Below are 26166 nucleotides of genomic sequence, written 5' to 3'. Positions count from 1 at the left end.
AAATTAATGGCAGCAAGGTATTATTTCTGCAGGGAATCTTTAAATACTTTTTTAATTATATTTAAATATTCAAATTTTATGTCATTTGTAATTTTTTTGGATTTTTATTAAGATCTTAAGGAATGTAAAAAAAATTATGCGGCATTTCAAGTTCTCTCTTTATCTAATAAATACTTTAAGCATCTTATGTCTGTGGTTTGAAGATCACTTGTATGCTCGTATTGAAGTATAAAAGAGCGTTAATGAGATCCAATTATGAAGCTCTTAGGGGCAACCAGCTCGACTTTTTGGCATCTCATACTCCAATTTGTTTGGTACAAAGAGAATAACCCCATCAAAATAACATTAAGTTAAAATAATATGAAAAAAAATGTCAAAGATGTTGTAAGAGATCCAATAAACAAACTCTATTTAAATTAATTATATTTATATTTTATAAATACTTATTCTTCTTGTAAAGGAGCAACCAGCTAACCGCACCACGTACTTCTAAATTTTTTTTCAATATACCTATTTTTTTGGTGCATGGCCATCTCATTCATCAAGTATACAATTAAACTTTAGTTGGCGAGCCTTATCGAAACAGAATAACCTCCAAATCGGATTCTAAGATCAAGTAGTGATTCGAGATATTAAATATCTATTAAAATTAGAATGACAAACAGTGCAAGAGGTCATTTGATTGCCTTACATTGTATAAAATTTCAAATATAGAAGGGGAAGATGGCTTGAAGCTTTTAATTAGCATGGAAGTCCAAAAAAGGTCAAATTTTGGAGGCCGTAGATCAGCTGCACCTTCAATCCTTAGCTTCAAGTATGTTGGGTGCCTTCTCCCCTAGCATTATTAAAAAGTATTTTCGATGGATCCTTCTTGAACAATCAAAGAGCTGCCAGATATATTATTCGGGACCATTAAGATAGATTCATTTTAGTTTTACTGCAATTCTATTCTAATGGCCAAACTTAGGGCTGCTTGGAAGGGCCTTTCTATCGTTGTGATGAAGTTGAATTATAGTAAGGCTATTTTGGAAGGAGACTCGTGCACAGTGATTGATTGGATAACAAGCCGGTATTTTAGATCAGTAGTCAACCCTCTCTTAAAGAATATGCCTGTTAGCCTCGTCGATGAACTGGATCGTGGTGGAACATAATTATCAAGAAGGCAATTTTGCAGCAGATTGGCTTGCAGCTGCATTCAAAATTTCGATTTACACTCCTTAAATTCTTTGCCTACTAAATTTGCTATGTTGCAGCAGAGAGATGGGATGCCCTGGGTACCATGTAGGGCTCTTGATCTTTTTATTTTTTGCATACTGTATAGTTTTGTTCTTCCTTCTGTTGTTTTTCCGCCTCTATGTAATCACAGTCATCAAAGAGAGAGATTTTAGCCATCTTTTATTCAAATGGGCATTTGTCCTGAATATCAATCTGAGAAGGGGCATGAAAATTGACACTATCCTGCTCTAATAGCGATTCCGGCTTTATATCCACCTCGAAATTCTTTTTTTTTTCTTTTTTTTTTTTTTGCTGCTAAGATGGGTAGATCATACTTGACGAGTACGGATACATCCAATAAAATCAAAAAACAGAATACCTCGGAGTGCCCTGGATAATTTTCCATCACCAGCTCACAGGGTACTAGCGGAGTGATTGGCTACATAAGCAGTCACACAATCCGCAGCCCCATTAGCTTTACGAAAAACATGCTTAGCCTAAAAGGCTCCTCCGTCCTCCACCATTGCCTAGACATCTCGGAGACCATTACCCCTTGAGCCCCTTCGGATCCAACTGATAACAATCGTTGAGTCTTCCTCCAGAATGATGGAGTTGGTCCGTAAAACATATCGGACGTGATGAAGACCTGCCAAGCGGCACGCAGCCCCGTACCTTGAAATTCTTTGAGAAGGACTATTTCAAACACAATATTCTTGGACACATATTGTATTCTGCATCCGACCACCTCTTTAGTGTTTAAATCATGGGCCATTAAATAAATTGCTGCCAAAGGCCATGATTTCCGTTGTGTCCAGTGACACACAATTGGCCATGCAGTCACATCAACAGTACTAAATAAGCAATTTCATTTCTTGTAAGTTTGCTAGATTGTATAACTTAAATCACGTAAGAGGTTATGTTTGTAGTCTAATTGTTTCCTAAAAATGTGAGATTATGTAACTAGAGATACTCTAAGTTGGCTGATTATAGTGACTTGTAGTATGACCAAAATAGCCATAGGACGAGTCATTAATGGCACTTACATTATACCAACCTAAACATTTTGTCGTATATGTAACAACAACAAATAGTTATTGTTATCGTAGCGACAAACAATAACAATGCTTGATGCTTGTATTTGAGAAGGAAAGTAAGCAAAACTCATCAAAATTTCATTGAGATCATGAAATCCAATGAACACAGAATCTGAACTCAATCTCTTATATGAACATCAAGTGACTTTAATAACTTTGGTTAGACGGAACGCTTAAAAGAAACAATAGTTGAATTACATCATATACATTTTGCTGAACTGCCAATGAAGCTACTTTATCAAAATTACCTATATAACCGACCGAACCATAGCTATGATAATCATAGACACAATGTCAATTATATAGATAAATAGACAAAATGTCTGTAACAGAAGGAATTGAAGTTCCCACCACTGGCTCTTTGCACGACCCACGCTTTTGCCTCCGGCAATCGGTCACTCTTTTTTTTTTCTTTTTGGGATATGCCGAATATCTCTACGTTCAAAAAAATCAGAAAAAAAAATCACGTAGAGAGAGTGGAATAGACAAGTAGCTATGACAAAATCATCCATCAGAGTACTGCACAGCAGATAAAGTGACACAATTAACTGCCTTATTCGTCTCCCGATAAGTATGAATGATTTGGAAGGCCACATAGTCCTTAAAAAAATTGAAGCTTGTCTTGGGACAGTGGGTACTTATCACCTACCCTGGCATGGCCTTAGATTCACCCAATCACAATCACCTAGTTTCCTTCCAAGTGAATACGCTCCGCCCCTAAGTTAACTCGTGCATGGGTGATCTTTTCTCAAGCATGTCTGAGCTCGGCTCTAGAAACATTAGTGTCATAAAATCGACATCCCTCACTGCAATCAGTTTGGAATTAACGTCTCTATTCACAAATCAACACCTCCTCGTCCCCTATCTTCATGCACACTACCACCGATGTTCACTTTGAAAAAGCTCAAAAATGAGGTTCTTAAGAGATGAAAATCTACCGAGTTACTTAAAGAGCTAAATGAAGGCTCCAAATGTCTCTAGCAATTTTAGACCCTTCAACAGTTTGAGCCTGAACGAACTTATCTGTATGAAGAAGTGCACTATTAGTGGGAGCTTTCAAGCTCTGTTTTTATCCTTCAAAAGTTCTAGTATTTTTATTCAGCCAAATATGGTAAATAATATAGGCGCTCTTGGCTCCAGCGATAGGTCTGCTGATGCCCTTCAGTTGAACCAATTTTCGGCACTTCCACGCGGCTGCCCTTTCCCCTGCCAAAAAATTAAAAAAAGAAGAAAAAAATATTAAGGGCCCAACCAGGGGTTAATCCCATGTGGCACGAGAGAGCTGGTGAAGACACGTCATCGGCATGTGGGGTTGGGGTACAGTTAACCAATTATGCTACGACACGTAGATATGAACAGATGGTGGTAAGGGTTGCGCCTCAAAGCAATTTTCAGTTACAATAGCTGCCGCTGCCGTGGGCGGCGAGAACATTCGCCACGCCACGTCAGCTGTCCTTGGCCCCCTCTCCGCGTCACGTTTCTTCTCTGCTCTCCATTACCCAAATCCAAACCCTTAACCCTCTTCTCCCCCCTTTCTCCCGCCTTAATCTGCTACCGTCTCTCCCATTTCCCTGCTAAACCCCACCCCGGTTCACAGCGAAGAATCTAGAGTTTCCCTCGTTATTCGCCACCATGAATATTTTCCGGCTGGCCGGCGACATGACCCATCTCTTCAGCGTCCTCGTCCTCCTCCTCAAGATCTACGCCACCAAATCTTGCTCAGGTTCTAGGGTTTTCCTTTCCGAACTCGAAATCTGCCGATTTTTCCTATTTTTTCTCTGATTTGTTGCGGTTTTTTTTTTTTAATCTGGAGGTAGGGATCTCGCTTAAGACGCAGGAGCTGTACGCTTTGGTGTTCTTGACTCGGTACTTGGATCTGCTCACGGATTTCATCTCGGTGTACAACTCTGTGATGAAGGTTGTGTTCATCTCGACCTCGATTGCCATCGTGTGGTGCATGAAGTACCATCCCCTGATGCGGCGGACTTATGACAAGGATCAGGACACCTTCCGGCACTACATTCTTGTCGGCGGGAGCTTTATCGTGGCGCTGTTCTTCCATGATCGATTCACATTTCGAGAGGTAGTTCTATTTCTTCTTTTCTCCGCGGATTCTGTTTCCAATGAACTATGCGGAATACTTATTTATTGCAATAATTGCCTGATTAGGGTTTTCTATTGTGTAGATATTGTTACTTTATCATATTTCTTAGTGTTGAAAAGCTAGATATTCTTTCAATAATAATAACAAATTAGTCACCCTGATTTTCTTGGCTAGTTTTCTGTCTTCTTGGTCATTGGGATTGTCATTTCTCTGGATTATATGATTTTATCCTGGGTTATTAGGACTAGAATAGTTTTATTTTGATTTTATCTTACGATCGTCTAGCCTGAGCCAGTAAAGCTTACTGATGATGACAATGTTGATTGAGTGGAAATGTAGGCATATCTATTTTTGAAGAAATTCAATGTGAATCAGCTTTTTGAGTATCTCATATTTTTGAAGAGAAATCTGTCAAAGGTTCTGGAAAAGTGGGTTCACTAATATGGGAAGATAGCAGTCAAGAAGAAAATATATTGAGAGCTCAATTTTTAGGAATTTGGATTGGTTAAGTAAGCAAATTCTTAGAGGTGGTAATGTGATGGAGGTTCTCAGAAGGAGATAAATAACCCTTTATTTTTTTCCTTTCATCACTGTGAATATTGAGAGGAATAGGAATCAAGTGTAGGTTAGTATTCCAACACGAAAAACACTGGTAAGAGCTGATAACATGCATGCGAAATGGCATGAAAAATGTTACATGTATATGATTTAACAAAGAATGTGAGGTGAATCCAGCTTTCCTTCATTGCCCCTTGTTCTGACCTTGCGGTGTCACTTTTCCTTCATGCTAGTTTTTTTTTAAAAATTTTTTCGAGAGGGGTGGGTTTCAATATATCTTCTTCCTCGTAAGCTTTCATAATGTGCTGGGAGAAAGAATATATAAAATTCCATTTATCATCATGTCTCACCTACTTGCTTGTTTGGATCCTTGTCCTACAATGTGTGGTTGTTTACTGTATGTACATGTCAGTGTTTTGTACTTTCATATTGCAATTGGTAAATCTAATGGTATGGATTTTAATGTTTGGGGTGGACCTGCTTCCAGAATTGTGATCCCTTGGTCACAATCAATAGGCTACGCTATATGATAATCAATAATCGAATGATTGCATCAAAAAGAGAGATGCAATTATAAGCCCCTCCTGATATGATCGTGATTGTGGTTATCTGCTCGACAATGCTGCAGATGAACCTAATTCATTGCATGGATTTCACATTAAACAGAACCCACTTTGTCAGCATTACAAGAAAATCAGCTAGTTGTCTGGCTGTGATCTGCACAAATGGATTTCTGTTATTCTGTAATAGTCATTAGATTGTAACCCATATCTGTTCAGCATGCTGTTGTGCAGATTAGTTACATGTTTTGAAAAATAGTGTCAACTGGACCATGGCAGCCATAAAAATGTGCAGCATGTATGGATGACAAAAAAGAAAAAAAGAGCAACAATATAAAGGGAAAAATTGGAATGCAAAGCTATAAATTGTACAAGATATGTTCATAGTTTAGCTTCCATTCAGTCAACAGCACAAACTTTATGGAGTTAAGGAAAGGAGGATGACAAATTAGCAGTGCAGGGTTGTTTTTGACTTGGTTGCATAAGAGTTAGCTAATTGGCTCTCACATTATCATGCTTTAGGTGCCTAAAAATCATGGGCTTCGGGTAATGGTCATTATTAAAAATATCTGTAGACAGCACAATCTGCTTCTAGCCGTTAGAATCTCCTTTTCTCATTGCTGATAATGCTTCACCATTAAACATTACCTTGCTCGTTGCTGGAAAGAATGCTTCACTGTTTCTTTTTTTGAGGCCTTGGGTTCGGGTAAGGCCAGAAGAGCAATGACCTATCTCTTTGGTTCAAAATTTGTTTTCATAAGTCAACAGTTTGCTTTTTTTGGTTATGTTTTAGGAACTTGTAACCAGATTTTAAAAGCCTATGCCTATCATAATTTGCTGGTTTTCTTAATAATTGAATGTTTTGTATTTGTAATATCATTTAAACTCTATAAAAGTTTAGGCCCTAGAATGAAAAGCTACTTATTTTTTGATGCCATAAAAGCTTCTGCAGTTTTGTGGTTCTTTAACTTGGAAAATTGTCAGTTCCATGGTGCATGTATTTTTCAATTTGCAGGTGTTCTGGGCATTCTCCATATACTTAGAGGCAGTGGCAATCCTTCCTCAGCTAGTTTTGCTGCAGAGAAGCAGAAATGTGGATAATTTGACTGGACAATATGTTTTCTTTCTTGGGTATGTTTCTAACATGCATGCTTTCTTTCTTTGATTAATAACTTGTTCCTGTTTTCTTGTAAGCCTCTTGTTTGTACTTTTTTTTTTTAATTAAAAAAAAAGAAACTTCAAAATGATATTGATGTAAATGTAACAGCTTATAAAATCCTGAAAATAATGATACATTGGTGACGTGCACATTAATATGGTATCATTCTGTTTGGGAATCTGCAAAAAGGTTAATGTCAACATTTTTTTATGAATGAATTGTCTGCAAGCAAAAGTTGAAGATCAATGTCAATTATAACTTTTCTATCATCATAGTTGGGTGCCTGAAGTGCATGGTTTTGTAATGGGCTTATGATATAATACTTTCATTTAAAAATGCATGCTTTATAATTGCCTGTCTAACTCATAATGGTCCTTGGCGTCTGTTGTACTTACGATATGTTGAAATGAAGTCGCACAGCATCCGAATGTAACTGATTTTTTTAAAGATCTTCAAAAATTCTATTATTTTTCCTTTTATATATATATATATATATATATATATATATATATATATATATATATATATATATATATATATATATATATATTACAGCAGTAGGGGATTACCCCACCCAGCCCACCTGGGTGTAGGCGAGATTGCTGGTAAATGGATGTAAGGGTTCCCCAATTTATTTCTGGTACATGGGCCCAACAAAGTTACATTCCGAAGCAACTGGATCTAAGTCAGTTTTGAAATTATTCTACTTTACATTCTTTTGTTTAGTCATGCATGACCTTATATATATAATATATGTATATTACAGGGGTGTGTTTGGCATTGAAGCAACCTTATATTATATTTACTTAAGCATCTATTTCAGTGTGTCTATAATCTCAATTTCTAGCCTGCAATTACTCCCACCTCTTTATCATAAACTGTTGTAAGAACTCCAAAACATGAAATACAACTTATTTCTCCGCTGTATTATATTTCCTAATTTATATATTCTAAACCCTAGCTTTGCAAGTTTTCTTCTATTTTTTCACAAGCTCCCGTCTTACATCCTTTTAAATTACACTTACTAGTTCTTGGCTTCTTTCCTTAAGACAAGCTTCTCAACCAATTTCATTATATTTCATGCTGAACTGAATATACTGGTCGCTTATTTCTTTAAGTCATCATCTTTTGCTTTCTAGTGCCATGCTCTACCTGTGCATGCTTATTTCTAACACAAAAATGAAATCAAGAATTAGTTTTCTAAGTGCAACAAGTTCCAAATGAAAAACATCTTACTGTGACCATTGACAAGTCTAACCAGTAAAATGGAAAGAAAATGTAACTGTTTATCCAATTTTCATATTAGAAATAGAAGCTATCACTTTTTTCTGTCTCTCTCTCCAAGGCAAGCTTGTTGGTGCAAATAGCCTGCAATTGCATTTAAAGAATATCTTATTTTTGCATTAACTTTTAATGGTTAAAATATGAAGGCGTGCCTGTATGCCATCATTACTTTAGAAAACAAATAAGGTTATATGGTAGCACCCTTTAACCTGCATTTGTTTCCAATGTAAAAGGAGCAATTGTAAAATTATTGCTGATATTTTGGATTAGATGTTATAGATAATTAATTTTCACATTATGTTGTTTCAATTGATGATCTCACAAAGCAATATGGATTAAACATATGTATCTATGATGCGAGGAGGCCTTGGTAATGAAAAGGGGCTTGGCTTTTGTGTCATAGTACGGAGGGCTGGATCTCACATAACATGTTAAAAATCAAGGGAAATGGTTTAACTTGGATGACTGTGTCAGTGAATGTGGCCAAGTGTCAACTGGACATGGCGAAAATAAAGATTTTTTCTGTGTCCCCATGTTGACATGACATGCATGACACTTGGGGAGATGCCATGGACATGACTCTCTATTTTGCTCTACCGCATGGGGCGAAAAAATAAAAGATAACTGAGAGAGAGCATGAAGGAGTGGGAGGGAGGGGGAGAGTGGAGGTGAGGCTACGGCTCCATTACCTATTTTATCTTCCTCCTCCAAGGCTTCTTCCATGATTTATGATAGTCTCAATCTTAAAATTTTTTGGGGCGGTTGGGCCAACCATCGAGCAATCAGTGAAGCTAGGTTTCATGGGGTTTGGGGTAAGCTATCATTTCTAGGAGTTTTGGGGTAAGGGAGGATTGCACTACGGTTTGGGAATTAGATAGCGAGAGAGAGAATGAGGGAAAAAGGCGACGGGTTTAGACAGGTGAGATATTGTGATTGAATGGGTAGAGGCACCCCAGACCTTATCTCCATGGTGGGGTCTCTGCCACCAAGTCACATGGTTGAACAGATTAAATAAGTGTTATACTGGCATGGGCTTAAATGAAGTTAAAGCCCAAACCTGGTAATTTATCTATAGCCCAAACATTGTGAAGCCCAATAAATAACTAAATGATTAAGATATTCCAAATAAATTCACATGCATGCATATAATTATTAGCTGTGTCCTCATGTCCAATTTTTTTGAGATTGACTTAGGACAGTTGGACACTTGACACCCATGTCCTGTGTCCAGGTAACATTGATGTGGGCCGGTTCAGCATTCTTTGCTATGACTAGATCTTGGGATGTCTTGAAAAATTCATTGATTGATGTAAATATCCACAATCATTTTAGTGGAAAATAAAAATCAACCTGCCTCTTCTACCCTTTCTCTATTTCCAAGCTTTTCTTGGGTTATGATATAATTTGGGGTTTTGGGGAGAGAATATTTTGAAATAGACCTACCTAAATGAGATAAATAATCTTAAATTTATACCACAGTCATGTGATAACACGATCATTTGTAGTTGTGTACTACTATGATGTATGATGCTATAAGCTGACATGGAATATGGCTCCTGTTCAGCATGGTGCATGCTATGTATTGTACATAGGGGTGGAAATGAGCCGAGCAGAGTCGAGTATCAGGCTTCTCTTCTTGGCCCGTGATATCATAACAGCCACTTGAGCTTGGCTTGAGCTTGAGCCAAGCTTCACATAAAGCACTCAAGTTTGGCTTGGCTAAGCTCTGAGCTGAGCTTTAGCGAGCCAAGCCGAGCTTTTACATTGTTTTCGAAAGATCTGGTGTTCATGCTCAGCTTGTTTATGGAGCTGAGCTCTAAACGAGTAATTAGAGAGCCGGCTCATTTTTTAGTTGAGCTGAGCTCAAATGAGTAATTAGCTGACTCATTTTTCAGCTGAGCTGAGCTCAAATGAGTAATTAGAGGGCTGAGCTCCGGCTGCTCATGAGCAGCTTGGTTATTTGCAGCTCTAATTGTACAACATGGTATGATATAAGATCAGCATTTCAATCCTCGACCAGAACTATAAATCTTTTCGATCTTAAGCAGTACTCTTGAATTTAGCTTCTAGATCTCCTCTCTTATATCATGCTATGCTATTTATGGAGAAATCAAAACAATACTTCAATTAGATGAAGCAACCCACTGGAAATATCTATTAGGATTCTAGTACCGAATGCACTTCCTGTTTAAGATGGGAACCATCAAATCAACCTAAGCTTTTGCAAGACAAAATGACTGTGAAATCTGGGTTCCGTAGCTTCATCCCTTTATAGACAAAATGATTGGCCTGATTCGTCCTCACTACAGGGATTGCAAAGTCAACCATGAAAAATAACCGCCATGGAAATTAACCTTCAAAGCCTCACCTACCTTGAACAGCGTAATGAGCCACAATAGTCTTAATAACTTTTCTCAACAGCTGCAAGAAGTACATAAAAAATTGCCGATATTGGTGATGATGACAGCATATATTGATCAGTACAAGTATCTCATTTTAAGTTCCTCAGCTGTTCATGTGGGGTTGATACATCCATCATTTCAATTGAACAATTGGTTGATGCTCATTTCAATGGTTACTAGTACAAGATCATGTCAGCACTAATAGCTTCCTTGCAAATTAGCATACAATCTATATGATACAGATTTTTTCATGACCATGAAGTTGCACAAACTTTATTTTCTGAAAATTGATGTGATCATGTAAGAAGCCACAACCAGGTGCAGATTGAAATGGAGGAATTTTTTCCTCAACAAGTCTATACAGTTTAAGCTTATACTGGTCGGCGATACTTGTGAGTCTAGAATCACTGATATTCCCAATTTTAATACTTGGCAGAATAATGGCTTTGTAGTCATTGTATTGTTACAGCACTTTTGAGTGTATACATTAGCTTCATATACGACGTCCAATATATTTTGTAGACTCATTTATGCTTTCCATCCATTTGGAAAATGGCTTTATCGATCTTGGCATTGTAAAGAGTTTCTTTCTGGTATGAAGCTTTTTTTTTTTCATTTCTATGTGCATTTTAATTTACAACCATTGGCTCTTTACCTTTCCTAGGCTTTTTATGATTTATAGGCTGGTCTTTTTCCGTGCTTGAATTGGACTTTTGAAATTTGGTTTAATATGCATTGTGCTAAAATATCCAACCCCATTTTGATGAAAATGGGCTGGAATGCACCATATGCTTTGTAAACATCTCCTTTGTTAGAATAGCATTTGGATTCCCAAAGAAGGATTCGTAGCGTAGCTAGGAACCTGGGAAACTGCTTGATGGTTATGGTTATAATTTTATGCTGCACCTGCAGGTGATCACAACTTTTCTATCCTCTCCATATGTCTCACACATAATTAAGATGGTTTAGCAGACATACCCTGTACATTAGTTATACTTAGGAATAGTTGTTCTGTTTGCACTTATAGATTTCTCCTCTCTGAGCAGCTGGATGCCAGCATAATATTACAGAAATTCATCCTTATCCACTCAATTTTATACATCTTGCAGACTCATTCATCTGTTTGTTAGATTGGCTAATCACGTTTCTTTGTTCATCAGGGCTTACCGTGCATTTTACCTCCTCAACTGGATATATCGTTATTTCAGAGAGGATCACTACAGTCATTGGATACGTAAGTTACTAAGATAAGAGAATTTGATGTAAACTTTAATATAACAAATTTTCCCTGAACTTTTTGTTATTTTCCAGCTTGGATCGCCGGTCTTGTTCAGACAGCTCTCTATGCTGATTTCTTCTACTACTACTTTGTAAGGTAAGAACCCGACAAACACCAATATGCAGTGCTTTGGATGTAGGTCTCATCAAACAGTCATTAATTTGTGTTGGTTGATGCTTACAGTTGGAAAAATAATGCAAAGCTTCAGCTCCCTGCTTGAGCTACTTCCTGTGCATATCATATTCTGCATGCTGCTGCACGCTCGGTAATCCTAAATCTGTTGGACTACTAAGTGAGTTCTAAGCTGAATGATGTGGTCAAATATGGAAGAGAAATTTGTGGGAAGAAGTTATGACCCCGTTCCCCATTAGTGCACGAATACTCAATGCCATTGGGGATTATAGGCGTTTTAGTTACGATAGCTTTTTTTTCTTGCTCTTTGTTCTTATATGTGAAAGCTAACGATTTACTAATTTCAAGGAGAGAGTGCCAATCTGTATGTAATCAGAATATAAATGTGGTCATTTACAAGTAACAAAGCTTTTGTTCTAGTCGGGAGGAATCCTCGGGAATGCATGGCATTGGGATTGCTATTTATCATTTTCAGCAATTTCTCCCCTTGTGCAAATATATAATGATTATTCAGAAGCCAGTATGTTTTTGGAATTCATCTCGGAGCCTTCATATTAGAAGAAAACTTATGCATTATTTGAATGGAAAAAAATTGATGCGGTAAAAAGCAGAAAAAAAAGGAAGAGGGGTAGCAATTTGACTAGTATTTCAAAGAGTTCTTCTCAATCCTTGTTTTTTCTGCTTAAATTTTTTTTTTTTTTTTTACTAAAGCGGATGATTCATGTTTGAGAAGTACGGATGCACCCAATAAAATCAGAAACAAAATATTTCGGAGTGCCCGCTATTTAGTTTGCAGTCTCATTAGGTTTAGTTTTTAAAATACGTGCCTGACCAAAAAGACTCTTTTATCTCTTGCTCAGATATTTTTGAGTGATGGGTGGTCACGGCCTCAGGAAGTGTAATGAACGGTCTATATATTGTGCACTGAATGCTAAAACTGTGCAAGTGGTAGGCGAAGGCGAAGGCATCAAGGTGAAGCTATCGGGAAGCATTACGTATGAGCATGGTTGTCGCTCAGAATTAAATTAAAGCATAATCTCTTGTTTCCAGTAAATTGAGTGGGTTTATGTCAATTTTTTGGGCGAAATGATATTGACAAGTGGTTAGCGGCTGCCAAAATAAGATGGGTTAAAGCGAAAGGTCCGTTAGGTGGTTTACCAATAGCAGCATGACATGTCAGCATGGAACGCTTGTTGCCGTCTGTGGTGGTGAAGCAAGGTCCAATATATATATATTTTTGTAGTGCTTTAGTATGTGTGTAATCATTAAGGATACATGGTTTAATTTATAAGCATATTACATAGAAATGTTATAGTTTATGAAAGAGCAAAAATTCTCCCTTTCATCAATGGATCCTAAAGACCATCTAATGGAGTCCATGTTATGATCGTTAACTCAAAATATTAGTGGGAAGTGGCTCTCTTTCTCCTCTCCTCTTTGAAGTTGCTCTCTGACTCTTGTCATCTCTCTCCGGAGGATCGTGCCTTATTTCCTCCAAACCCCGAGAAGAGTTAAAAGAAAAACAATCCACTCTCTCTATCCCATTTTCTCGTCTCTTCTCTCCAGTTGTGGCGAGATGCTATGTTTCCACCATCGGGCAAAGTCGTGGTACAAGATTAGCCTCATCATCGGCCAGAGGCCTGCTTTCTCTTGACTGCCAATTTAATGTACTGGATTTTCAATTTTCCCCGGTACTTTGGCAACTCGAGCAAGTAAAATTTTTCAGTGCAAAAAAAATTAAATACTATTAGTATAGAAGACATAAAAGAATTAGAACAAAGTTTGTAAGAATAAATGCAGGTCATATTTAATAAATGTGACTGTAGTAGCAAAACGCATAATACTACCAACAAATAAAATATAGATGGATAATCTATCCACCTGAAAACTGAATTACGGAATTAAATTGCTAAGCGCTGGATTAAAGAAAATTATCGATCCGGCCAGTTGAATTACTGTGTTTTCAAACAGTGCCATAGAATTGGTGGAATGAGTTCATTCGTGACTTCAGAATCGAATCATCTTCTTCTTGTATGTTGTTTTGCTTTCTTTACAAGAAAAAAAAAAACTGAAATAAAATACTGGAGTCCTGATACTAAGCACATGCATCACATGATTCGTGCATCCAAAGCAAATGTTAGTTTTTCTTATTTTTTTTTTTATTGAAAAAAGCTAATGATACTTTGCCTGTTAACTTTCTGTTCACTCCATCAAGGAAAAAACCAAGGGCTCGGGAACAAATGACATATAACTGAAGAGTGTACGAAATGGATGGACAGCTAAAGGACATTCTAGTATATTTTTTCCATCCTGTGAAAGAAAGCGCAAGCCTTGACATGCTTGAAACGTTTTTCGTTGCGGAGTTTTGGTAAAATAGGTTAGCTAAGAAACCCAAAACAAAAGAATCTTGGAAACTTCTTGTTTAATTTTTTTTTTTATTAAACTGATCATATAGAATTTGGCAGGTCATAAAATCTGAAAATCGAGTTTTATGAGAATCGATCAATCCTCCTCATTTTCATAACACCTATTTAACCAGAAATTATTTGTTTTAATATACTTCATGGCCACCCAATTAACCAAACTGCAGCCTTGCTCTTTTCGTTTTTGTTTTTGCGTTTTTTTTTGGGAAAATATGATGCAATCTCTGACAAACATCCTGTCATCCGTTGTTGGTGGCAAGCCTTATCCTCAAATAAAGCTCATGCAGTACTTTTCCTGTTTCGATTTATCAGATTACTATTCCAAGTTCAATCGAAGTTGAAAAAGTGATCCCGCTAAGATTCTTAACACTGTTTCCTGAGTTCATTTCCTACACCAAGGACTATGCAATGAATAAATAAACTAAACAGCAACGGGCAAACCACTAATAAATTCAATGTTTACGACCCACTACCTTCTGCTTTGAGCTAGATGTTGAAAGTTCATTTGGTAGCATTAATTATGCACCTTAGACTCTGATCAAAATGCCGCATTCAGAGCATTATTCGTCTGTCATCAAACTTTGTACAAAATAATTATCAAGAGTTTCTGGCTGAATCATGATTGGAGAGACTCGGATCACCTTAACTTCACATGCACCTAAATTTATGGTAAAATCCTGGTTTTTTTATTTAGCCAGGTAGATTATCTGTGTACAGATGGTTTCTAGGTCGATTTCTTCTTCATTTACATTGGTTCAATTACCTGGAGTGTGATCAACGCTTGCTTCTGGTTTCAGCCAAGCTGTGCGTCATAGCCTGCTCCAAAAACTCGACGCCAACCTTAATTGCAAATAGCCCCCTGCATGCATGCGATGCAGCAATACTTCAGGTAGCTTATATAGAGACTGGGTGAAAGTTCTCAGCCATTATTTTTGTAAGCTATAGCAGGCTCAAGTTATAGCAGATCATTCTTAACAACTGGAAAGGTCGTCCTTAGGAACCAGTAGGTTTGCCCGTCATGAATCTGGCAGACGAACGAATATATCAACTACTACTTAAGGCCTCGTTGACAAGAAGAAAGCAATGATGTTGCCATGAAGGCTAAAAACGTGTTCCATGACGGGAATTATGATGGCATATCAAAGAAACAGTTGTTAGGGATCTCAAACAGCATTCCAAGCTTGCCTTTGAATCTTGCACGCAAAAGTTGAATTATATTTGCATCTAATCCACAGTCTTACCTGCTTTGCTTACAGCAAGCATAGATCAGCCATTGGGTGGGTGACCTAAAAGAGGTGATGAGGGCGAGATCAGTGAAGTCCACATGTTTGAAAAGATCTGCTTATACTTGAAATTTGAGCACATTGCTGAGTAGAAAAGTATATATAGATCATAGAAAAACATTATTAGCTCTGCATGATATGATTCCAGCATATTGAAGTGTGATTGTAAAAAGGCTTTTAAGCAAACTATTTATAATGAATTTTAACACATAATATTATTTTGAAATGAGAATAACGCAACCATATTTCATAATATATGTGCGGTTTTCTGCCATTAATTAATTATCAAATTGTTGTCTTTCATGATTTCTCAAATGCCACGCACGCGTTGCATCATTGAGTAATTATGATCAATGTTGGTGGTTATAAATCGCAGAAAGGCCAATTAAGTTGGATTTTTATATTCTGGTTTCGACTCATAGCAATGTGGAGCATATTCTTGCCGTTGGTCCAATATTTTTTATATGACTTATAGAGGAATCAGGTTGCTCTATCTGAATCTATCATGTATTTCAAGGAGTTAAAAGAGTGACATCATTGATTGTCCGAGGCTGATCTTAAATTTCTTAATCAAGATAACTAATAAATATGAAATTGTGCACACACATGTTTCTTTAATTAGTTGAATGTTACGTCTGATAGGGTCAAGATTCAATTAATTATTCTTTTTTTTGGGTTAATTATTAGTTTTTTCTTTTCTGGGAGACTTTGTTAATGGGAGTCCCCACAGCATTTGTTTTGCAGCATCTAGAAGGCGACAAAGAAGAGTATAATGATGTTCCTGTTCTTTTACTTCATTAGCGTTCAAACCACATCTCTTTTTAAAATATCTTGGATGTAGATGGCGAGGTGCACAAAGGTTGTTTTCTCCAAAACATCCTGTCAATGGTGAAAATGAGGTGCCGAGAGTGCCTCATCTTTTGGATTAAGCTTAGGTTGATAGGACAGATACTCGGTAGGATATCGCAAATTTGAAGAAAATAGATTAAACATGAGCGAGCCAATACTTAACATACGTAAACTTTAATAAGATAGCTAAGACTTCCGGGTTATGATCAACATCCAATCATCATCCTATCAAGGAACCGACGTGGCTTGGAGAGAGCCTCTGGACGTATATCAACGGTTCTTTAACACAAGGGCACAGAGCAGCTTTCTAATTTGTCATTATTGAAACTGTAAATCTAACTTGGAAAATATTTTCTTTCCCTCCCCTCCTTTCCTCTCAAGTTGACAGTTTCTAACAGCAGTCCAAGAACAGCGAGATATGTACATGAAGAAAATGGATTGAATTGTATGTTAGGAGTTAGCATTCAACCGGTTAATCTGATGACACTCCGGATCTTCCTCCATCGCACAAGTTCCACGGCAGAAGAAACGAGATTTGGTAGCACCTACCTCTTAGATTGGTTCCCACTGGAGCAAGCGTCAGAACTGACCTTGGAAGCTCCTAGTAGTAGCTGACTCAAGCCTGAAACTTGCTCCAGGCGCCTCACCGTTCGGGAAAAAAAAAAAAAAAAAAAAACTATGAGTCGGTTTATGAACATGGTTACTTGCATAAGCTACCTCCTAAGAAGCCTGACCAAATGCAATCTGCTGCATCTCAATTGCTCCGAGCAACGATTGCTTCATACCTCCAGCTCCGAGAACCATCAAAAAAATTTTACTTCTACCTGGAATTTGGTTGAGGAGGAAGAAAAAAAAAAATCGAGGAAGCGGAGCGGGAACGTGTCCTCAATTGGATGTATCATCTGTCGTATCTGTAGATGATGGGGAGGGCTGCTTGGTTCTCCACTCGGTGGAGGGGGAGGAGGACTGAGAGGCTTCTGCGAGTGCCCCGAGCATGTTTATGACGTCAACAGTGTCGTCCACATAATATTTGGCTCTGCTTGGCTTCTGCCCGACCGTGCAAGCAAACAGTGATGTGCTTGGGGAAACCAGGTTCCTTGTCATTGCACCATCAATGCCTTCAAACATGTCCTCATCCGACCTGTCATCGCCAACGCACAACACAAAGTCTGCCCGCCTCCCATTCTCGACCATTGATGACAGGACCTTCTCTGCCACCGAGCCCTTGCTAACTCCCTACAAAACAACACCAACATAACAAGAGATGATACTAACCAGGTTGAGTTTGACAGCAATTACAGGACTTATACATATGGACCATATGACTAGCTTGGGATTATCATACGGTGCAAGGAACGAGAATTCAACCACTAGTCATGAGATCACTCTTAATGGTCGGTAGATTGACTAGAACCGGAATGTGTGTTCTGGAGTTGTGCATGGGGGCTGGGGGAGACGAACAATGATATAGGAAAACGCACCTGAGGTTTCACTTCAACAATGAATTGGCCGCTTTTCACCGAGACTGGCTCATTTGCAAGCACACTCTCGAGATGGCCGAGCATTTCCTTTGCCTGAGCCGATCCGAAGCCCAGATCAGCATCTTGGTGGTGCCAAACCAAAGCACTTTCTTTCGCTTCGATGCTGGATCCATCAGTGGATTCAGTATAGAGCTCCATCACTGGCCGCGCTACGTGCATCCATCCAAAGTCGGAAATCTGACAACAGATTTCCCATTCCTGATCTGGAGTCCACCTGCAAACGTTGATGCAAAGCAGGGGTTATTATATCATTTTTCCTCATTACTCAAGTTTCCTTCCTTCTTCTTTTTTCTTTTCTTTTTTTTTTTTGTCCTATCGATCCAGAGCATTTCGGCCGAAGCTAAGTGACCAAAAAGCAGCAAGTAACAAAATTACTCTCCACAGCCTATTTCTAAAAGATATCCTAACATCATTTACAAATGCAAGAGAATGCCTCCATGATCTCCCTTCAATATTTTTTTAAAATTATTTTCTTTATTTTATCAAAATTTACAGATTTTGACATCATGGCATCTTGCAACAGGCTTTTCTCTTGTTATCACCTCACAATCACCTTGAGTTTTTCTAACTTGACATCTTAATGCATAGCAGTGCAAATGGAAGAATCTAAAAAACAAACAAAATAAAACTGATTTTCCAATATTTAGAGGTATCCTACCATGAATCCTAATTTAGGAGAACGCCAAGATCTATTCAACTAATAATACAATGCTACACAAGGCAGCCATTTTTCAGTAGGAGCAAGATTCAGCCATCTATTTTCCCTGCTGGTAAATCATATGAAAGAGTGAAATAAAAACCAAAATTCAAGCAGTCAAGGAGGAGCAGCATATATACCTCATGAAGTAGCCATGTTCTGCAGCAATCCCAAGCTTCTCACATGGTGAGAACCACTTCCCTAGACTATCCCTCTCCCTCCCGCTGACAATGAAAACTTTGTTCTTCTTATCAGCGCAGAGAGAATTTATGATCCTGATAACTTCGGCACTTGGGGTTTTGTTAATTGATGTCTGAGGCACCACCGTCCCATCGTAGTCCAGCAATATAACCCTATTCTTCGCCACCACATAGGCCATAACAATGGCATCCACATCAAGCTTCCTGAAATTAGGATCCACGGCCATCACTCTGAATCCAAATCCGAAGCCCATCCCCCAATATCTCTTATTGGAATGGTCCTTGCAGGTCCTCTCCATGTCCTGCAAGAAGCTCCTCGACCAATAGGCCACATCATGAGTCCTAACATACCTGTAGTGCTTCTCATGCCGCAGCCGCTTGTCTGCACCAGAAAGAGAGATTGCCTCAACCATCGCCTCTGCTGTCGAATCTATGTCCCATGGGTTGACCCGGATCGCGCCGCTCAATGATGGGGAGCATCCAATGAACTCCGAGACTACCAGCATGCTCGTTCTAGGGCCGTCGGCTTCCGAACCGGGTTCAGAGCCAGCAATCCCCTGCCTGCAGACAATGTACTCGTAGGGAGTTAGATTCATCCCATCTCTCACTGCAGTGACCACAACACACTCCGCGATAGTGTAGAAGGCGACCCTCTCGACAAGGGGCACAAGGCGGTCAACGAACACGACCGGTCTGTACTCGGCATCCCCAAACTCCTCATTGATCCGCGAGCAGCTCTCCTGTATCTCAGCCCGGATCTCCTCAAGGTCCCGTCCTCTTCCCCTGGCGGGGTTAGCAATCTGGACCAGAACCGCCCTTCCCTGCCATTTGGGATGCAGCCGGAGCATGTTCTCGAATGCAAGCAGCTTGAGGTTGATCCCCTTGAAAATGTCCATGTCATCGACGCCGAGGAGCACCGTCTTTCCCTCAAATTGCTGGCGGAGCTCGTTTACCCTCCAATCCTTATCGGGAAGCTGGAGCACGGACTGTAGCTGGCCCATGTGAACACCGACCGGCATGATCTTGATCCCAACAGTGCGGCCGAAGTAATCAAGCGCGAGATACCCGCGCTTCGACTGGTACTCGAGACCCAGCATTCGGCCGCAGCAGGAGAGGAAGTGGCGGGCGTAGTCGAAGGTGTGGAAGCCGATGAGGTCGCAGTTGAGCAGCGACCTGAGAATTTCCTCCCGGACGGGGAGCATCCGGTAGATCTCCGACGATGGGAATGGGCTGTGCAAGAAGAACCCCATTCTCAGCCGATTAAACTTTCGCCGGAGGAAAGTCGGCACCACCATCAGATGATAGTCATGAATCCATATATAATCATCCTCCGGGTTCAAAACCTCCATCACCTTCTCTGAGAATAGCTTGTTGGCAGCAACATAGGACTTCCAGAGGGATCGGTCGAAGCGGCCGCCGTGGTCCGCAGACAAGGGGAGCATGTAATGGAAGAGCGGCCACAGCTGCCGCTTGCAGAAGCCGTGGTAGAACTTCTCGAGCAGGTCGGGAGGAAGGAAGGTGGGGACGCACTTGAAGCGCTCGAGGAGGGCCTGGGCGACGTCGTCCTGCTCGTCGCCCTCCACGTCGACGCGGAGGGAGCCGACGTAGTAAACCTCCATATCCTCCGGAAACCCGTCTTTGAGCTGGAGGAGGAGCGAGTCCTCGTCCAACGAGAAGCTCCACCCGCACCCGTCCGGCCGCCGATAGGCCCGGACGGGCAACTGGTTCGCCACGATGATGATACGGTCCTGGGCAAGAGAGGAGGCCGCGTCGGAGGAGCCGCTGCCGGCGGACTCCTCGTCATCCAGCTCGGAGCGGGGCCACGGCGCCGTCCTGATCATCCTGGGCATCTGCTTCCGCCTACTGCCGACGCTCAGCGCCGGGAAGTTCCCGGACGCCAGATCCAGGAGATTCGTGTACGACCCTGACATCATTCCTCGCCGTCTCGATCAAACAGCGCCTGCGCTCCCCAAGAACACCAGATCAAAACCCAAGAACACCACCCAAACCCCAAGAATCGATCCCCATCAAACCTTACCCCCTTGATCTCATCGCATCAAATGCTACGATACTCATATAGATCCGCGAATCGGATTACATAAAGATTCCAAGGCGAAAAAAATGATTGAAGGAACAGAGATTTAAAGAAAGAATCATACCTCGATCGAAATGGTAGTGGATTTATGCCGAATTGAAAGGGAATTTCTTTTAACTCTTTTCTTGATTCTTTTCTTCAATTCTTTTTCTTTGCAGCCATAGAGAGAGAGAGAGAGAGAGAGAGAGAGAGAGAGAGAGCGCGAGCGAGCGAGAACGAGGGAAGCGAAATAAATGAGAGAAAATCTATAGGTTTGGCGGCCTCCACTTCTGGCTAGCTGTAAATAAGAAAGAAGAAAAATAAATAAAGATCTATAAATAGGGCGATGAATGGGATGGATTTATTTTCCCTCAAAATTTCATTATTTTCTATTTTATTATTAGAAGGGCCAGAAAAGGATAAAAAAAAGAAAAAGAGAAAAAAAGGAGAGAAATGGGATATGCGAGCTAGTGTAGTTGGAGCGGAGGGTAGCGGAGAAACCGGATAAGGTCGGCCAGCCGACTCCCCCTCTGATCCCAGCTGGAATCACGCGACTCTTTTCTGTGTTATATCGTATCTCGCCCATTCATTTCCGAATCGACGGTCCCAGATGAACCCCGAGACCAGCTGGATGCTGTACCAGCGGAGCCCGCTGGCGTGTGTGTGGGGCCACGCATGACGCCGGCGACATGCGAGGTGGTGGCGTCACGAGTGACGTGCTTGTCATGGCTCCGTCCCTGTTTTAATTGAAAAACCCCGTAGGACTGGGTGCCTTTGTGGGTGTCATCGGGGGTGCGCTACTTGTGTCCTTTTCATACTTTGGCCGGTCCTAATTGAATACCGTTCAAAACGGCGACACCAAAATTACTTGTTTATCCCCATTTGCTATGCCTCCCAACTCCCCATGAGATGCCGTTGTCATATAGGCGTACCTACCGACCTAGCGGGAAAAATGAGCGTCGCCTTACTGTCGTGCCCTGGAGACGCGGATTGACACACCGTCTATTTGTCTGCACCTTTGCGTCCAGAGGGCGTAGCACAGTAACTAATTACACCTTTTCGCTCCTTTCTGTTTTCTATACAACTCGAGGAGTTTGGTGGTGATGGGGATGGACGGCTTGGATTTTGTGAGGTCGGGACGTGGAAACCCGGACTGAAATAGAAATTTCTTGGCGATACATAAACAAAACGAAGGCGAGGGCAGGGGCCCTCGCTTTCCCTCCATAGGAGACAGTTGACCTGATGAAGGCAAGGGCCGCCAGATTTTTTTTTTTTTTTTTTAGAGAAAAAAAATATTTGGATAAAGTTTGTATGGATGTGTGCACTTCCGGAAGTTCACGCACGTGTGGAATATATGCCCCCAGAGTTGGGTGGGGCGGTGGCCCCCCGGTGGGAAGTGGTCGAAGTTTCACAAACCGGACGAAGTTCCATCGGAAGTCCCGTACCGACGCAGCGAGTCCGTACCGGAAAACGTATTAACCGGATCCGTCTAAAAGGAGCGCCTTCTTCGCGACTCCGAGCCAGAGGTTAGCCAATAGTTGCTCGCCACGTAAGCATTTCGCGTGAGTATAACCACGTGGCAGATTCTAGGTGGGAAAGATGGGAGGGTACAAGCATGTCCAACGGAGCGAATAACTGGGGAGGTGGGGAGGGACGGTCAGCGGCCAGCTGTAAACGTATACGGATACAAATCTCGAGGCGCGGAGGAGACTTTCCTCGCGCCGGCCCCGCGGGGGTCAATTACCCCTGGCGGTATGTGGTCCATCGAATGGACGGGTGGGATTGATGGATCAAGGGGTAAAATGGGAAGGATGCAGGTGAGGACGGTAGGGGGAGGGACAGGATAACGTCGGCCGCGTAGGATATTCTTGCCGTACAAGGCCCACGTGGAATTACGCGGACCGGCGCTGGTACAGCTGGGCGAAAGGAACGGAACGGAGTGCAGGAGTCCACCTAACTGCGACCGGTCAATGAGGTGGAGGACGGAACGGGACGGGGCGGTGGGAGAAGAGGCACCCGTTATCATCCGGGTCTTTATCAAACTTGGTCTCCGCAGCGGCACGGCGGTGTGGAACACGTGATTGGATGTAACGCACGGATTCCTACGGTATTGTGGGTTACAATTCAACGCACAGGTTACTGTAGCAATGGACCAAAGTCATGAAGAACATTGGTGTTGGTGAACCTAATTACTCTGGGGGCAACTGTTATAGTTGTCGTGGATTTAATCAACAACCAACGAAAACTTCAGCTTGATCACAATCCATCAATGATTGAATGCAAATAAGGAAGATAAAGGATGATTACATAAGCCAACCCATAGATGATTAAGTGCCACAGAACAAATCCAAATATGTGATTCATTAGTTCTAATGGCCTGGACCTACCTGGCCCACCTAAAGTCCTAACGTGGGCCCAACCCGGATTGGGCTTGGACCCAGCCGAGTCCAGCACCCAAGCCAACCTTCTCTCCTCTGCACTTCCTCCACGAGACCGCCGGCCCCGCAGCCCATCCCGAGTGTTTCTTCGCGTGCGTCCCCCTCCTTCGCACTCTTCTTCACCTTCCCAGACGCCGCCGCTGCCGCCGCCGCCTCCGTTCCGCCGCCATCCGGTGGCCATCCCGCTGTCCTCCTCCTCCTTCCTCTTCATATCTCTCTCGCTCTCTTCTTGCTCTATTCCTCGACGGCCCCTTCTCCTCACTTCTCTCTTTCTCCCTTGTCCTCCCATTTTTCTACCACTCTTCATCTATTGGGAAGATAACCTCTCTCTTTGCCTGTCTCTCTCCCAACTTATTGAAGAATTTCCTGTTCTACAACCAACCCTAGAGCTTGTCTCGTGCAGGGAGAACACCGGCATATGGGACAAAGAAGATTAATTTCCTAATCTTGTGGTAGTTGCCCCTATCTAAAATTAAAATTTGATCTTGTGGCATTCGATGTAGAAATGAATGGGCACTATCTTAAAGTTTGAGTTAGGGGTGGCAATCGGATTAGGTCGGACATAAACGGATCGGGTTATATGCAGGTCGGGTCAAAAAATCATAAACCTGAATCTGACCTGTTTATTAAACAGAATTACAACCTGAATCTGTCATATTTAATAAACAGGTAAGCCGAGCCGACCCGTTTAACCTGTTTAATAAACAGGTAACCGGTTTGCCCAACTCGATCCGACCTGTTTAACTTGTTTAGCCTATAAAGACATAATTCGAAAGCCATCTTAGCTGAATCTACCGAAATTAACATAAAACCAATTCTAAAGACGAAAATAGATGATCAAAACCTCCAAGAGTTTTAATTAATCCGATAGAATGAGGTTCACATCTAAATGATCATAAAACTAGACACCAAGATCGCTATTGGACACAAAAGTTTAAAAAAAAAAGACACTAGATAAGAAATCAAGAAACCAGCACAACCGCACTAGAAAACCTTCTCTCGAAACCAGATGAAAAAAGAATCAAATAAATCACCATCGAGCACCAGAATCAAACTAGAAATCAAGAACCATAAGAATGGGGAAGTTACCCTAAAGAAACACCAAAATTGGGCATGAAATGAAGGATTATATATCAAGAATACAAAGAAGAAGCAAGAAGAAACGAAGTGGGGGTGGATCGCTTGCCTTGGAGTCTCCGGCTACCGGCACCGCCGTGCCCCTTGGTCGTCGTTCTCGTCCTCATGCATTGGAAGATCCGGAGGCCGTCAGGGGACCACTAAAAACTAGTGCCTCCATCACCCAAGACTAAAAGTTCCTTGAGTCTGTCAGTCATGCCATCATCGGCTTTGGCGGCTCCATCTAGCAAGGCACCACTGAGATGATCTCTCAAAACAAAGAAGCCCTCTTCTTCACCATTCCACTAGTTGGTCGAGAGAGCCCAAGGCTAGACTCGAAACTTGGAAGCTCGAGTAAGTATCGGGATTGGCCCTGATATTTTTGTTATACCTTGGGCTAAGCCCAGCCCGAATTCGACCCGACCTGCCCAATGAGCCGGTCTACATGCATGTAACATGGAGCTTGATTTCTCTCGCATTAAGTAATGGAAAGTAAAATTCTACATGATAAGAGCAAAAAAATACTCAAATCATTTAAGCATGATGCATGAATCACATGTAGGGGTATCCATGGTCTGGTCGAGTCGGTCTATGGGTAGGATTGAAACCAAACTAAATTGAATCAATCTCTTAAAACCAAAACCAATCTGATAATTTACAAAAGCTAATGAAACCAAATTGGGAATTCGGTTCGGTTTATAGGGTTGAGACCATGGGCTAGAAATTATTCAAAAACTATGTATTTTTGGATGGAGACTCTAGTGCACATCCAAATTTTGAGGAGATAGGCAAGGAAATTATTAAAAAGTTGAAGAGATTATCTCTTGCAACAAAGGCATAAGGATATATTCTATAGTCAGCATTGGAAGAAGAAGACTGAAAAAATATTTGACGAGTCTTAGCTTTGGTGAGAGTAGGATGAGGCGATGGGCAAAAAAGGTAGGGTTCACTCTGGTGAAGATGTTGGTGAGAGGCTGGAGTAGGAGGGAGCCGAGGGGTGAAGACGATAGTGAGGATTTGATGAGCCTTGGCTTCAATAAGAGAAGGGGCGAAGGGCAGAAAAGGGGTTTCAAGATTCGCTTTATTAGGGATATCGAAGAGGGTTGGAGGAGGAGTGAGATGAGGGGTGAGAATGCTAGTGTGGAATTGGCAAGCCTTGGGTCTAGTGAGAGAAGGAAGGGATGAAGGGCAGAAAAGGATTTTAGGTTCACTTCAGCAAAGATGCTATTAAGGGGCCAGAGGAAGAGGAAGAGCAATGACGTTGAGCCTCAACTATGGTAGGCCAAGAAAAGTGCAATATGAAAGGATTAGGATTCGCTATGGTCAAGGAAGGAGGAGTGAAGGCGAAAGTAGAACTACAAAAAAGAGTTAGGGATTAGGTTGATCTGCTGAATAAAGTATATATAAGTCGAATTAGGTCAGTTGAGTCGGTTTTTTACAAATTCAAATAGAAATTGCACCGACTATTCGGTTTGAAAAATTTTGAAACCAGAATTCAACAGGTTATGGAAAAAAATTAATTTAAACCAAACCAAAATAACTAATTCATATTGAGTTCATGGATTAGTCAGTTTTTTGCACACCCGTAATCACATGCATGAACTACTTTTGTCATATGCTTCTTCATTCATGATTATTTGTACACTCGCTTAGCTTCCTAAATTATACATATCTAAATTGAGTCTTGATCATGTTGACAAGAAGTAAGGTTTGTTAGTCTCCAGGACCTATAATTTATAGTTCGTCAAGGACCTTATG

General features: G+C 41.0%; 2 protein-coding genes across 2 annotated transcripts; one reads left to right on the top strand and one right to left on the bottom strand.

The window, feature by feature from the left end:
• The first annotated feature begins 3702 nt into the window (after window positions 1-3702).
• LOC103708966 (ER lumen protein-retaining receptor A-like) lies at window positions 3703-12265 on the top strand. The gene is made up of 6 exons (XM_008794095.5): window positions 3703-4032; window positions 4127-4392; window positions 6547-6662; window positions 11537-11610; window positions 11688-11751; window positions 11839-12265. The coding sequence occupies exons 1-6, from the start codon at window positions 3942-3944 to the stop codon at window positions 11873-11875; spliced, it is 648 nt and encodes a 215-aa protein (XP_008792317.1). The 5' UTR covers window positions 3703-3941; the 3' UTR covers window positions 11876-12265.
• Window positions 12266-16678: 4413 nt separating this feature from the next.
• LOC103708965 (putative alpha,alpha-trehalose-phosphate synthase [UDP-forming] 7) lies at window positions 16679-21160 on the bottom strand. The gene is made up of 4 exons (XM_008794092.5): window positions 20940-21160; window positions 18721-20740; window positions 17824-18097; window positions 16679-17578 (listed from the first exon to the last, which is right to left on the bottom strand). The coding sequence occupies exons 2-4, from the start codon at window positions 20712-20714 to the stop codon at window positions 17228-17230; spliced, it is 2619 nt and encodes an 872-aa protein (XP_008792314.3). The 5' UTR covers window positions 20715-20740; window positions 20940-21160; the 3' UTR covers window positions 16679-17227.
• Between the last annotated feature and the right edge of the window lie 5006 nt (window positions 21161-26166).

This window comes from Phoenix dactylifera, chromosome 9, assembly GCF_051530095.1.
Source record: "Phoenix dactylifera cultivar Ajwa chromosome 9, Ajwa_hap1_PhDact_Kaust_v1.1, whole genome shotgun sequence".
In the NCBI taxonomy this organism is placed as follows: domain Eukaryota; kingdom Viridiplantae; phylum Streptophyta; class Magnoliopsida; order Arecales; family Arecaceae; genus Phoenix; species Phoenix dactylifera.
This window is presented reverse-complemented; position numbering and strand designations above follow the sequence as displayed.